The 12,451-nt window shown below is 58.0% G+C and overlaps 1 protein-coding gene across 2 annotated transcripts in view; it reads right to left on the bottom strand.

The window, feature by feature from the left end:
* The window catches only part of DNAH17 (dynein axonemal heavy chain 17), a 160,970-nt gene that overhangs the window by 44,994 nt on the left and 103,525 nt on the right, over positions 1–12,451 (bottom strand). For both annotated transcript variants that reach the window (XM_029210802.1, XM_029210801.1), the window contains 9 exons: positions 12,152–12,289; positions 11,161–11,293; positions 9,518–9,645; positions 8,659–8,807; positions 4,427–4,709; positions 4,153–4,326; positions 3,727–3,934; positions 3,127–3,292; positions 588–690 (listed from right to left, as the gene is read on the bottom strand). In XM_029210802.1, the coding sequence (XP_029066635.1) occupies positions 588–690; positions 3,127–3,292; positions 3,727–3,934; positions 4,153–4,326; positions 4,427–4,709; positions 8,659–8,807; positions 9,518–9,645; positions 11,161–11,293; positions 12,152–12,289 (1,482 nt within the window). The remainder of the gene's footprint in view (positions 1–587; positions 691–3,126; positions 3,293–3,726; positions 3,935–4,152; positions 4,327–4,426; positions 4,710–8,658; positions 8,808–9,517; positions 9,646–11,160; positions 11,294–12,151; positions 12,290–12,451) is intronic.

Raw genomic sequence — 12,451 nt, 5'->3', positions numbered from 1 at the left:
TGGTCAGAATGGACAGGTTCTCTCCTCATGCCATGTGTGTGGTAAAGCCCCCTTAAATACCGATTACATCTCAAACAGCCAAATTCGTGTCATGCTCTCCAGAAAAAACTTGGAGGAGGCCAAAGAGTGCCTCAGAGCGTAGCCTGGATTTAAATTTCAGGTCTCCATCTGCTTAGGTAATTCAAAGGTGAGGTCCTGCCTGGGTGGCATTGCAGATAGAGTACAGGATTTCCTGTTAAATCTGAATTTCACATAGGAAAAATTTTTTTTTTTAGTACAAATGTCTCAAACATCGTATGGGGCATGATTTTCTGTTTATCTGAAATTCAGATTTGAGCAGGCATCTGTATTTTTATTTGCTAAGTCTGGCAGCCCTATGGGCTCACAGGGAGAGCTGACTAGCCTCTCAACACCCCCCCCTTCCCCCACCCACTGGGAATGTCCTGACATCTTCTGAAAGGCTGGGGCGTTCTCCAGGGAATGCCAGCCCACAGCCCCACGATCCCAAATCAATGCTTTCCTTCTCATTTGCCAAAGCGAGCCTTGGGCTCCTGCAGCTGACCGAGATGAATCCAGGTTCTGCCTACCTGAAGCCTGGGGTCGATGGTGAAGGATCCAGCAGTGGGGTTCATGCACGCCACGTACTGACAGTTATGGACGTCCTTCAGTGTCAGCTTCTGTCGGTCATACCTGCGCGGGCAAGGCCAGCATAATGTCCGGCTGCCGGAGCCACCCCCGGCTCCCCACCCACCCCAGTACTGCCCTGCGTATGGTTAAAAGAAAAAAAACACCTCAAAATAACAATTACATGTGAAATGGCCAATTGTACTTCATGCTCTTAAGAGAAATTTTGAAACAGGAGGCAACAGAGTGGCTCAGTGTTCAGGTCTGGGTTTATGTTCCAGCTCCTCCATTCAGTAGCATCGTGACTCTGGGGAGGCTGGCTAACCCCTCCGTGCCTCAGTGTTCTTATCTGTGCAGTGGGTCACGATGAGGACGAATGGAGCTAATGCATGAAAATAAACTTAGAAGGGCACCTGACATAGAGCGAGGGTTCCACAGATGGTTACCACCGCCCCCATTATCACTCTAAGTATCAAGGATGATGATGGTGACGATGATCAAGTAAGCTGAGGAGCTTCCTCGGTGCCAGGGCACTGCTAACGCTTCCAGGGGCTCAGACGAGGTCAAAGGCTATAAAGAGCTTGTGCGTCTTTCACGTGCCTTTTACCTTTTGGCTTTCCCCCCCACTGTTTTGTTTTGTTTTGTTTTCTGTTGGGAGTTGGTGCCGGCCCTTGTTCATTTGTGGGGATTCCTTGTATGCCCCACACGTTAATCCACTGCCAGTGTCAGGCATTGCAAGTAATTTCTCCCGTTAATCCCGTACTGTGCTCGGCCGTGGTGTCTCTGGGTGGACAATGTCCCTCAGTTTTCAGGTAGGTCAAAGTAACCATTCTTCGGCCTCCTGGCCTCTGCTTTTGAAACCTAGGTCTGAGAAGTCCTTCGCACTCCCCACCTTTCCCCAGGTCACACTTTCTTCCACCAACGTGGCAGTTTCTCCTTTGGCTTGTGGGTCTGCCCTCCACGTGGGGCCCGCCTGATCCATGTGGGAGGGGGTGATCTGTGTTGCTGTCTCTTCTGCCCTTGCTGACAGAGCCTCTGAACGGTCCAGCCTTCCCTGTTGCTTGTGGGGCCCCTTTATCTGAAATTCTAGAGGGATCTTCCAAATCTGACTATGCCTCCCCCTCCTAGAGAGATGCTTCAGGACAAACTCAAGCAGCTGTGGACCCAGGGCTGAAGCTTCACAGCTCTTAGCGCCCTCTTAAAGAAGAGTACAACACATCTTAGTTTTGTAAATTTTGCAAGGATGCACGACCTGGTGAGCCCATTTCGAGAGCATGCAACCAGGGCCCAGGAGAGTGAGGGGCCACCCCTGGGCCCTCCTGGGCCTCCCAGCAGATCCTCCCGAGGGGGCGCGGGCAGCCCTCACGTATCCCTCCTGCTTTGCCCTCGGCCTCCTGCCCTGTCCCTCCCCAGACCTGTCCTGGGCCCTGGCCGTCCCACACCACTTTCACGCCCTCACAGATGTCGAGCTCTCACAGGGCTGCACTTCAAGTGTGCCCCGCCCCGGCCCAGCTCTGTCACCTCCCCAGGGAGCCATCCCTAACACCCTGTTCCCACATCACAGCCCACAGCCCCCATGGCTTCACTGCTGTCCTTGCTGGGTTCCTACAGCCCGTGAGCCCTGGAGTCGGTGTCATGTCGCGGGGAAAGGCCAGCCATGGAGTCAGACATGTGGGCTTGACCTCCAGCTGGGCCTTTCATCAGGGCTGTGACCACCAGCAGGCCACTTATCCCCTCTGTGCCCTATTTCTCGGCAGTAAGGGGCAGGCTCCACGCATCCCCTCACTGACCCCTGATGAGATTTTTCGGGTTCCTTTGGTCTCAAAACCCCCAGGTTTGGCCTGGGCCACCTGCCAGGTCATCATGGCACACTTCTTTCAAGTGATACTTGTTTTAACCACACTGAATGTTCTGACCTTTCCAGACTGCGAATGCAAACATGCCACCCTCAGCTTTCTGTTGCCCTTGGGAGAAAGTGTTCTCTGTCAGAGTGGTCCATGAGTCCTGGGGTCTGGCCGCTCCTGCCCCGGGCACCCTCTCCCTCTGGCTCTCATGCTCCAGCCACGCTGGGCTCCTATGGCCCCCTCCAGGGGCCACACTCCCTCTGCCCATGGCATCTACTGTGCCCAAGATGCTCTCCCTCCAAAGTACTGACACTAAGGCCAGTAATGGAGCTCCCAGCTGCCTCCTCCCGCCCCGGGTCTCTGACCCAGCCGCTGGGGCCCTCTGTGACTGCTCCCTTCACCCTGGAACTGCACCCCTCTGTCTTCTCTGCCATATGGACACTTCAATCGGAGGGGTACCTGTCTGTCCCTGCTCCATGGAACTGCAGGCCACAGCCGCCAGCCCGGGGCCTGGCAGATGCCCACGGCATATTTGCGGAATGTATGAGAGGAGGAGACCTTGACCCCCCACCTCTCCCCAGAACTGTGACCCCATCAGCGTGGTCCTGTGTCCCAGCCCTGCATCCTCCCTGTGGCAACCCCCCCCGCCCCCACTCACCAGTGCCTGTGGTCCATGTGCTGCCGGAGGAGGGTGTGCGGGGCCACCGTCCCGTACTTGTCCACCTCGGGCATGTTCATGTCGTCGATGAAGTAGATCAGCTTCTTGGTGCCTGGTGGCCCGTAATTCCGCCCTGATTTCTTCTCCAGCGGCTTTTCGAGAACACCTAGAGAAGGGAATGGGGTGACTACCACGGTGCCTGGTAGATCTCAGAGGCGGTGGCCCAAAGGGTAGCCCCGGGGCACCAAAGACAGGGTGGGTTGGACTCCAGCCACCTCAGGAGTAAAGGAGAGGGTGGTGGGCACCACTGGCTCCAGGCAGGGGGACAGGAACCTTGTGCTCATCGACCTGGGGGCCACCTGAGACCGGTTATGAGGGGAGCTCCCTGTGGGATCTGCCACCCTCGTCCCCCTGCTCTGGGCATAGAGGGCAGTGGGTGGGGGCATGGGAAGTGGAGAGGCAGCTGGCAAGCTCCCGGGTCTGCAGTAAGAAGGCGCTGTGAGGAACGTCAGGGTGGGGCTGGGGGGCAGTCCGTCGGATGAGAGGGATGGGGTGTGTCGAGGCCAGGCTGTGAGGACGCGCGCTTGTCCTCAGCCTCACCCTGCAGCATAGCCGAGGTCGTGTAGAAGTTGAAGGGCACGGCCTGCACCAAGCAGTCGTCTGTACTCAGGCTGCCCAGCTTGTCCCCCATCAGCACCGACTTGCCCGTCCCTGCATTCCCCACCAGCATCACCGGCCACGACTTCTCCACGAGCAGGTCCAAGAAGTAGCGGATACGGATGGTTTCCGTGGTGTGCACCAGTGAGGCCTGGGGGAGAGAGGGAAGAGTTGTAACCCCAGACACACCTGAGCCTCCAATTCCCACCCTCCGTACAAACCTGCAGACCTGGACAGTTTGTCAAATCCCCAGTCTTACTTGGAAGGTCCTATTGTTGAAAACCACTTGCGACCGGACATCCCATTGAGAAGCGAGTGGGATGGGGCTCTGAGTCCTGCCCCTAAATCGTCACCGCTCTGGGCAGTTACCTGCAGCGGGACATCAGGGTCCAGCTCGAAGCGGGGCACCTTGTCCGTCCATGGCAGGAACTTTTTGGTGTCGGGATCTATGTAGTAGTCAAAGATCGTTCCCTGCGAGGGGAACTTGATTGTCTTAAACTCGTTGATCCACCATCGGCTGAACTCGACCCGATAATCTACAAGCTGTTGGGAAACAAAATAGAGCACAGAAACGGCCCAGCTGAGAGGGATGCCGGGAGACCGAGTCTGGGTGGCCAGGCACCCGCCGCGGCCGGCTGCTCACCTGGTCCTGGAACATGGCCCCTCCGAAGGCCCAGAAGCAGGCGAACACGAAGTAGAGCTCGTACAGCTCCTTGGCAGAGTCCGGTGGTGCGTTCTTCTCGGTGAGGAGGCACTCAAGCAGGTACAGGATCATCTGGATGACCGTGATCTCGGGCACCGGCGTGATCGTCTTAAACCCGACGCGAAGCTTGTCCAGGCAGGTGGGCAGGTACTTGTCAAAGAGGACCAGCAGGGTGGCCTTTTCCGACTGCACCTTGCGCTTCTCGATCCAGCTGCTCACCACCCTGGGGAAGACGGGAGGTGTTGGAGGACTGGGCCACCACGCTGGGTCCCCCTGGCGACCCTCTGCTTGGTGAACGCTTCCACGGGATTCTGGCACTCCTGCCTGGTGATGGGGCCGGTCCCAGACCTTAAGAGGATCTGATGAGGGTGTGCCCTTTCCCTGGGATTCTAGCTGTGGGGTGCTGTCCTCCTAGAACAACTGGGAGCCATCCTTCCCACCCCCAAACGCAGATAATACTGAGGACAGTAGAGCTGGATATAGGAGGAGAGGAGCGGAGAGAGAAGCTTCATAACATCATCTGGGGGAGAGAGGGAGGGGATGGGAAGGGAAGAAAAGGGAAAGGAAAGGAGAGGAGCAGGGACACATCACTGCATTATCTGGACTCCTGGATCCAGCCATGCCTGAAGCATACATGGTGAATTGAGCCAATTGACATATTTAATGGAAGAGTCCAAACCAATACAACAGGCATTCCTGAGGAGCCATGTTGGGTTGTCTGGCACACATCTCTGGAGTGGGTTGCATAGAGGTGGCCCACCACGGCTGTGAGCGGTGTGGATTCTAGAGCCCGACTGCCTGGCTTGAATGGGCTCTAGCGTGGCCAGCCATGGCCTCGGGCAAGTTACTCAACATGTCTGGGTCTCAGGTTCCTCATCCGTAAATGGGAGTGATGATGATCGCTCCCATATTCGAAGGACTACCTGGGCTGATACTTTTAAAGCTCTTAGAGGGGAGCCTGGTCCGCGGTAAGTGCTAAACAAGTGCTGCTAAAAGCAGAAAGAGCGTCCGGCTCCCTTGCGGGCTGATGAGCTCCGTGAGCTGCCCTTTCTAGGATGCCCAAAACGTAAGCAGGAAGCTCGCGTTACCCGAGGCAGCTCGCCTGCCCTCCGCAGCCCCAGCAGACATGCCTTTCTGCAAGTGAGCGCACGTTCTGGGAGCTCTGCCTCTTCCTGCACCCCTAGCAGAACAGAGAACCAAGAGCTCAGAAACTCTGCCCCGTTGCCCCTGGGCTCACTAGGTAACAGAGGAAACCTTTAAACGCTCTACGTCCACAAGCGAACACAGTGCAGCTGAGAACCGGATTCCAAATGCAGTGGGTCTTCAGAATGGAGACCGACTTGCAAATCTATACATAGACTGCTGCATTTGCCTTCTCTCTTGAAGGCGGATATATCAAATTTTAAATTTTGCCTTGTTAGAGACATTTAGTGCGTGCAGATGTGCGCGCTGGCTTTGATCTGAAAAGCCGACCCAGACCCAGACCCAGACCCCGGGAGGACGAGTGGCTTCCCTGCAGGCTCCTGCCCTGTCCCCAGAGGCCACGGGGCCCCTCTGGCCCTGGAGCTTTGCTTCACCTCCCGCTCCTGGATATGCTCAGTCACCCCTGCCTTGAGTCGTGGCTGCCCCTGCTGGAGGGCTACTCTTTCTCTGGGTTGGGGGGGGGGGGCCTGAGCAGGCTCTCAGCCTCTCCATTTCTCTCCAGCAAAACCCGGGTCTCCTCCTGGTCCCCAGGATGCCACTCACTCTCTTGGTTACCCCTCTGGAGCCCCAAGAACCACTCCCAGCTGAAGGGTGAGCCTTCGGGTCCCGCCCCCGCCCACCCCTGCTGACCTACCGCTCTCCTTCCCACCCCCGCTGAGCGTCCACCGGGTGCCCCTCGGCCCCACCGTCTCCTTCCCGTTCTCTTGCGTCTTAGCGGCTCCCACTCAGACCTTGTTCCAGTTCTCTTGCCTTGTCTGCTGCCCACCCTGGAAACGCCCAGACGTGTGTAGTGGGCAGGATGGGGGCCCCTCAAAAGACATGTCCACCCACAGTCTATGAACGTGGCCTTATTTGGAAAAAGGGTGTTTGCAGATGCAATCAAAATAAGGATCTTGGGCTTCCCTGGTGGCGCAGCGGTTGAGAGTCCGCCTGCCGATGCAGGGGACACGGGTTCGTGCCCCGGTCCGGGAAGATCCCACATGCCGCGGAGCGGCTGGGCCCGTGAGCCATGGCCGCTGAGCCTGCGCGTCCGGAGCCTGTGCTCCGCAGTGGGAGAGGCCACAACAGTGAGAGGCCCGCGTACCGCAAATAAAAATAATAATAAAAAAAAATAAGCATCTCGAGAGGGTGCATCCTGGATGAGGGTGGGCCCTGATCCAACGACTGGTCCTTATGAGAAGAGGGAAATTAGGACACAGAGGCATGTGCAGAGGGGAGACCACGTGAGACTCAGAAAGGTGGCTGTGTGATGTGTCCACAAGCCAAGGATTGCCAGCAACAGCAGAAGCTGGGGAAGAAGCCCTAGGAGAGATCCCCCGTCAGAGCTTCCAGAAGGAACCAACCCTTCCAACAAATGATTTCATACTTCTGGCCTCCAGAACCGGAAGAGAAAAAACTTCCATTGTTTGAAGCTGCCCGGTTTGTGGTCCTTTGTCATGGCGGCCACAGGACACTAACAAAGCAGGATGACAGGTGTGGCTGGAGAAGGCGGCATAGTGGTGCTGGGTCTCAGCGGCCCCCAGGCCCCTGTGGGTCAGGCCAGCTCTGGTTCTGTCCCTGCAGGGTCACTGCGCTCGTGTAGCCCCCTAGCCCCGGCCTCGCTGCATCGGGAGATGGCGGTCTCACTTCCCACTCGATGCACAGACGCATCGAGCGTGAACTCTCCACCTCCCCCTCTCTCCCCACCGGCAGTTGCCTGTGCCTGGAAACACCCGTTCCTGCTCATCTCGCCCCGGCCGCTATGAGACATTTCCAGAAGGACCCTCATTACCAGGGCCTCCTCTCAATTCCTCCTCCGTGAATTGCCATCTGGCTTCTGCCCCTGTCGCGCCAGGAAGCTGTTCTTCCTGAGTTAATGGTGAGCTCCCAGCTGCCAAATCCAGTGGCAACTTCCTGTCCTCGGCTCCTTGACCCTCCGGACGCGACCCTCTCGACGCTGCTTCCCTCCTGAAGCTCTTTCCTCCCTGGCTATGTGGGGCGTCACCTCCCTGGTTTCCCTTCTACCTGTTCCTTCAAGGATTCTTCTTCTTCCCAACATCTCTTACCACTCTCCACATCTCTCCGGGAGACCCAGTTTCCCCAGCACGGAGCATCCGTGGGTCAAGCATACAGCAGGTGCAGAAAGCACTGGTTGAGTGAATGAATGAATGAAGTGGACGACTGAATGAATGCAGCCGAGGTGTTTCTCCTGAGGCTGTCAGTCCCAGAATGTTGCACTGGGGTTTCTACTCAAGACCACGCAGGATGTCCTGGCGTATAAATTACTAGCCTTGTGTCCAGGTACAAAAACATGCCTCCAGGATCAATGGCAAGCCTTCCATTTCTTAAGGTTTCAAACATTTCTCACATCCATCCCTCCTCCCCTGTCCCCAGTGGCCACCCGTCATCTGCTGCCATGAACTCTCCTCGTCACGTCAGAAAGGGCCCCTGTGCCGGCCCTGGAGGCTGGTCCAGGGTCAGTCCCTTCCTGCCAAGAGCATCCTCACGCTTCACGCTCCATCCACGAACACCTGACCACCGCCAGTTCCTGGGAAGCTCACACTCTCGCCCTGATGCCCCTTAAATGTTGGTTCTCACTTGGAATGTTTTCCCTACCTGTCTACCCGGAAAGCTCCTTTTCCTGTCGGGGGCTCAGCCCAAACTCCAGCTCCTCCAGGAAGACTTCCTGTCTCCACAACAGGCCCAGACCCTCCCTCCCTCCTCAGAGTTCCCTGCATGTGGTACAAACTTCTGTTTCGTTAGCTGCCGTGATGCAGAGTCTCCATGCATTACATCACTTATTCACACATCTGTCCCGCATCCTTTCATTGCCCCCACGCTGCTGCCTGGGGAGGGCCCAGCACAAGGTATTTATCGCATGAATGAACGAGTGAGTGAATAAATGAACGCATTCACAGGAAACTCTGAAACGCCAATGCCCTCCTTTTTCTCTTCATAGTTTGGAGCAGGAGAACAAAAGCCCAACTCACGGGTTCCACCCTAGATCGCCCGGGTTGATGTACAGAATGCCGGCTCTGGAGACGGTGGCCGGTGTGGCCGTTCTCAGGTGGCTGATCTCGAACACCAGCCGCATGGTGCGGTTCAGGGGGATCCGCTCATTGCTGGCCAGCGTGAGGACCTAGTGAGGGACACAGGCCTGTGGGTTTCAGCCCCAAAGCACCCTCGTGCTGAGGGTTTCACAGGTCACATCTCAGAAGAGGAGGAGGTCGGGGACACTCCCCGTACCCCCGCCAGCCACCAACTGGCTTCCCTAGTCCAGCGTCTCCCTGCCGTCCTCGATGCCAGCCCCCCCCGGCCCTTCCCACCCCGGGGCCATGGAGAGTGTCCAGATGTGCGTGGATGACGTAGGACTTCACTCTGAGGCTAAAGTTGCCTTTCAAACCATGACCCCGCCCCGCCCCCCAGGAGTTCTGGGGGTCCCTCCTCCACCCAGTTGAGAATCACTTTAAGCGGCTTCTAGATAATTCTCAACACTGTCCGCGCCTCCCAGGACATTAGCTGCCCCCCCCGACGTCGCGCCACGCGTCAGTCAGACAGGAACGCTCGCTACGCCTGCATCCTTCGCCCACGCTGCGGCCAAAAAGCAGGTGAGCCAGGTGCACGCGGGCCTGCGTCCAGTGAGGAACGCGTCTTGGGGGGGGGGGCTTTCCCTCGTCCATAACGCTTTGTGCAGAACTCCAGGCAGGCCCCCTCCTGAGTCCCCACGCACAGCGGGTCCTGTCTGCTGAGTGTGGCAGGCGAGACATGTGGCATGTCCCATATGCTCCCCTCCCTCACGTTACTGCCATTCTGGGGGGGTCAGCTCTGGGATCCAGGGGTCCCTTGTACCTTGTTGTCATCCATGACGGTGTTGAGGGACTCGATCCACATGGGGTCTATGTCCCCGTCCAGGATGATCCACTTGGGGCCGTCGTGAGGGATGTTGGCCAGGTCCCGCATGATGGTGGAGAAGAGGCCTGTGGGCAGTGGGGCTCTGTCAGGTCCAGCTCTGGGCGGCTCTCCCTGGGGCCACAGGGGCTGAGACCAAGCTCGCCCCCTCTGGGCCAACACTGGCCTGTCTCTCAGAGGTGGCCAGTGCCCTACTTCAGAGGGACAGCGGAGGCCCTCAGGCAGGAGGGGACCTGGCTCATTTCCTGCCCTTCTCCTGACCCCGAGGACCCACCTTTGTGACTCCACCCCTGACCCTACCCCCCGACATCCCCCTCAAGTCTGGTCCAGTTCTCAGATTCAACAGCCCTACGTGGAAGGCCACTGCCCCGCCCTGCACCCCTTCACTCATCCCTTCCCTCTTTCATTCATTCACTCAATAAAGGTTTGCTGAGTGGTCTTAAAGAGTCAGGCTCAGGGACTTCCCTGGTGGCGCAGTGGATAAGAATCCGCCTGCCAATTCAGGGGACAGGGGTTCGATCCTTGGCCCGAGAGGATCCCACATGCCGCGGAGCAACTAAGCCTGTGCACCACAACTACTGAGCCCACACTCTAGAGTCCGTGCTCCACAACAGAAGCCACCGCAATGAGAAGCCCGCACACCTCAACGGAGAGTAGCCCCCGCTCGCCTCAACGCAGCCAAAAATAAAATAAGTAAAATTAATTAATTAAAAAAAAAACAGGAAAAAAAAGGAGTCAGGCTCAGAGCAGGGGGCGTGGGGACAACTGAAGCCCCTGCCCACCCCACAGAGCTTGCATCCCAGTGGAGGGGGTGACGATGCAAGATACACGTGCAGGAATAGATGCCAAGTCACAGAAAGAAAGCAGGGGGAGGGGCAGACGGTGATGCGGCGGGCCGGGGGCCTCTCACAGAGGGGAGACTGGAGCAGAACCTCCCTGGCTTCCTGTCCCGGGAGGGGCACGCGTGGAAGCTTGGGTGGGGCGGGGGTGGGGATGGTCCCCTGGCAAGCAGTACACACCCGCCTCTTCCAACCCCTCCAGTTGCCCCTTCCTCCGCCTGGACCACCCTTGGGGCCCCGCATCTCCCCTAGCCCCTCACCTGTCCTTTCTCCAATGTCCCGAGTTTTGTTTTTTTTTTTTATATAAAGCACAGATCTCACCAAGGCCCTTCCCCGGAGAAACACCATTCCGAGCACCCGAGGCTCCAGCCTGCACTTCAGGGCTCTCCTCCTGTGGCCCATGGGGTGGGGGCCCTGTCTTCCCTCAGCCCTGCTTGAGGCAGGGGTGCTGATGCTCCGGTGTCCATGGCCTCCCCGGTTCCTCCCGCCTGGGAGAGTGAACCAGCCCCTCTCTGTGACCTTCCTGCTCTCCGCAAGCACCATCATTACGCACCACGCGTACGTGTGGGCCCCTCACCGCCGCTGGGCCTGCTGAGGGCCTCCCTCGGGGGCTCGGCCACGTGCTCACTGCACAGAGGCCGGCCGAGTGGCCACGACAAAGCGGGCCCGCCGTGGACCCAGGCCTGGGACGCCTGCTCCGAGCACTCGCCCTCTCGGCCCTGCCGGGGATGCTGCCCGCATTACCATCTTTCCACTCCCTGGTCACCGGGTTGATGATGCCGAAGAGCTCATCGCAGGTGACGGCCTTGGGGTCCAGGTCCACGGCGACCGGCTTCCTCTGCAGGTTCTGATAGGTCTTGTTCAGAGACTTGAGGACCTGCACCGAGGCGGGGGCTGCTCACTCAGTGCCACATCCCGCACCCAGACCCTGCGCTAGGGCCCTTGTGTGAGCTCCAAGGGCCCTTGAAGACCTACAGGCAGAATCCCTGCTCTGGGCCTGCTTTGCTTTGGCGACACGCGGGTGAGTTTGCGACCTCCAAACAACGTCCAGGAAGACGCCCTGCGATTGTTCCTGCCTGTGCACAGAGGAGGGCTACTTGTGCCCAGACTGGGTAAAATTCATACTAGTTCCCTGATAATAAAAGTAACTGCTCGCTGAAAGAAAAATTAAAGGAAGGAAACTACCTGTAATTCTTCCCCCGCAGAGAAAAGGGTTTCTGAGGACATCTGAGGATGTTTCCCATGGGTATATGTGTAGACAAAAATACACACATTCCCTTTTAGAGAACTGGTTCCTACAGTTTCTGCCTTCTAAAAATAACTTGCAGCGAACATCCCTCATGTTACATAGTCTTTGGAAATGATCTTTAATAATAGCATAATAGTCCATCCTGTGGGTGGCTAGCTGAATACTCGGCTGGCTTAGAATTTTCCGATGTTATAGGTATCAGTCATGTTGGCCGCCGCCCTCTGCTTTCCACTGTGCCCAGGCAGTGGTAGGGGGCGGGGGACAGGAGGGTGGGGGGTTGGCTGCAGAGAGGCGGGGTGACTGATGTCAAGGGGGGAGGAGGGAGAGAGGAGGACCTGGGAGAAGGGCCTCATCGGCGGGACCAGGGTCCGCTGGCCACTCCTCGCCTCCCCTGCCGTCCCCGGCCCCCCGTCAGAGCTTCCTTCCCGGTCCGTGACACCCTTCCGCCCGGGACGCGCTGGGCTGGGTCCCTGGGTGGGCATGTACCTGGGACTTGCCACTGCCCGCGCTCCCGATGACGAACACCGAGTGCCTGACTTGCAGCAGTTCCTCCATCTGCACCACCTTCAACACGAAGCTGTCCTCCGCCTGCAGCTGGAGCTCCACGATGCTCTGCTTGATGACCTGGGGAAGGCGTGTGGGAACGGGGCGCCGGGCCCGGCGTGCAGGGCGAGGGAGCCCCCTGCCCAGCGGAGAGACCAGAAGGGAACAGCGGCCCTGCCCATGGGGATGTTTACGTGCTCCACCGTGGGTGCTACTGAGAACCCCGTGCGGGGAATGGGTTTG

Source organism: Monodon monoceros, unplaced genomic scaffold, assembly GCF_005190385.1.
Source record: "Monodon monoceros isolate NGI ecotype Baffin Bay Population unplaced genomic scaffold, NGI_Narwhal_1 Super_Scaffold_9, whole genome shotgun sequence".
In the NCBI taxonomy this organism is placed as follows: Eukaryota; Metazoa; Chordata; class Mammalia; order Artiodactyla; family Monodontidae; genus Monodon; species Monodon monoceros.
The sequence above is the reverse complement of the archived record's forward strand: the minus strand, read 5'-3'. Positions and strand labels throughout refer to the sequence as shown.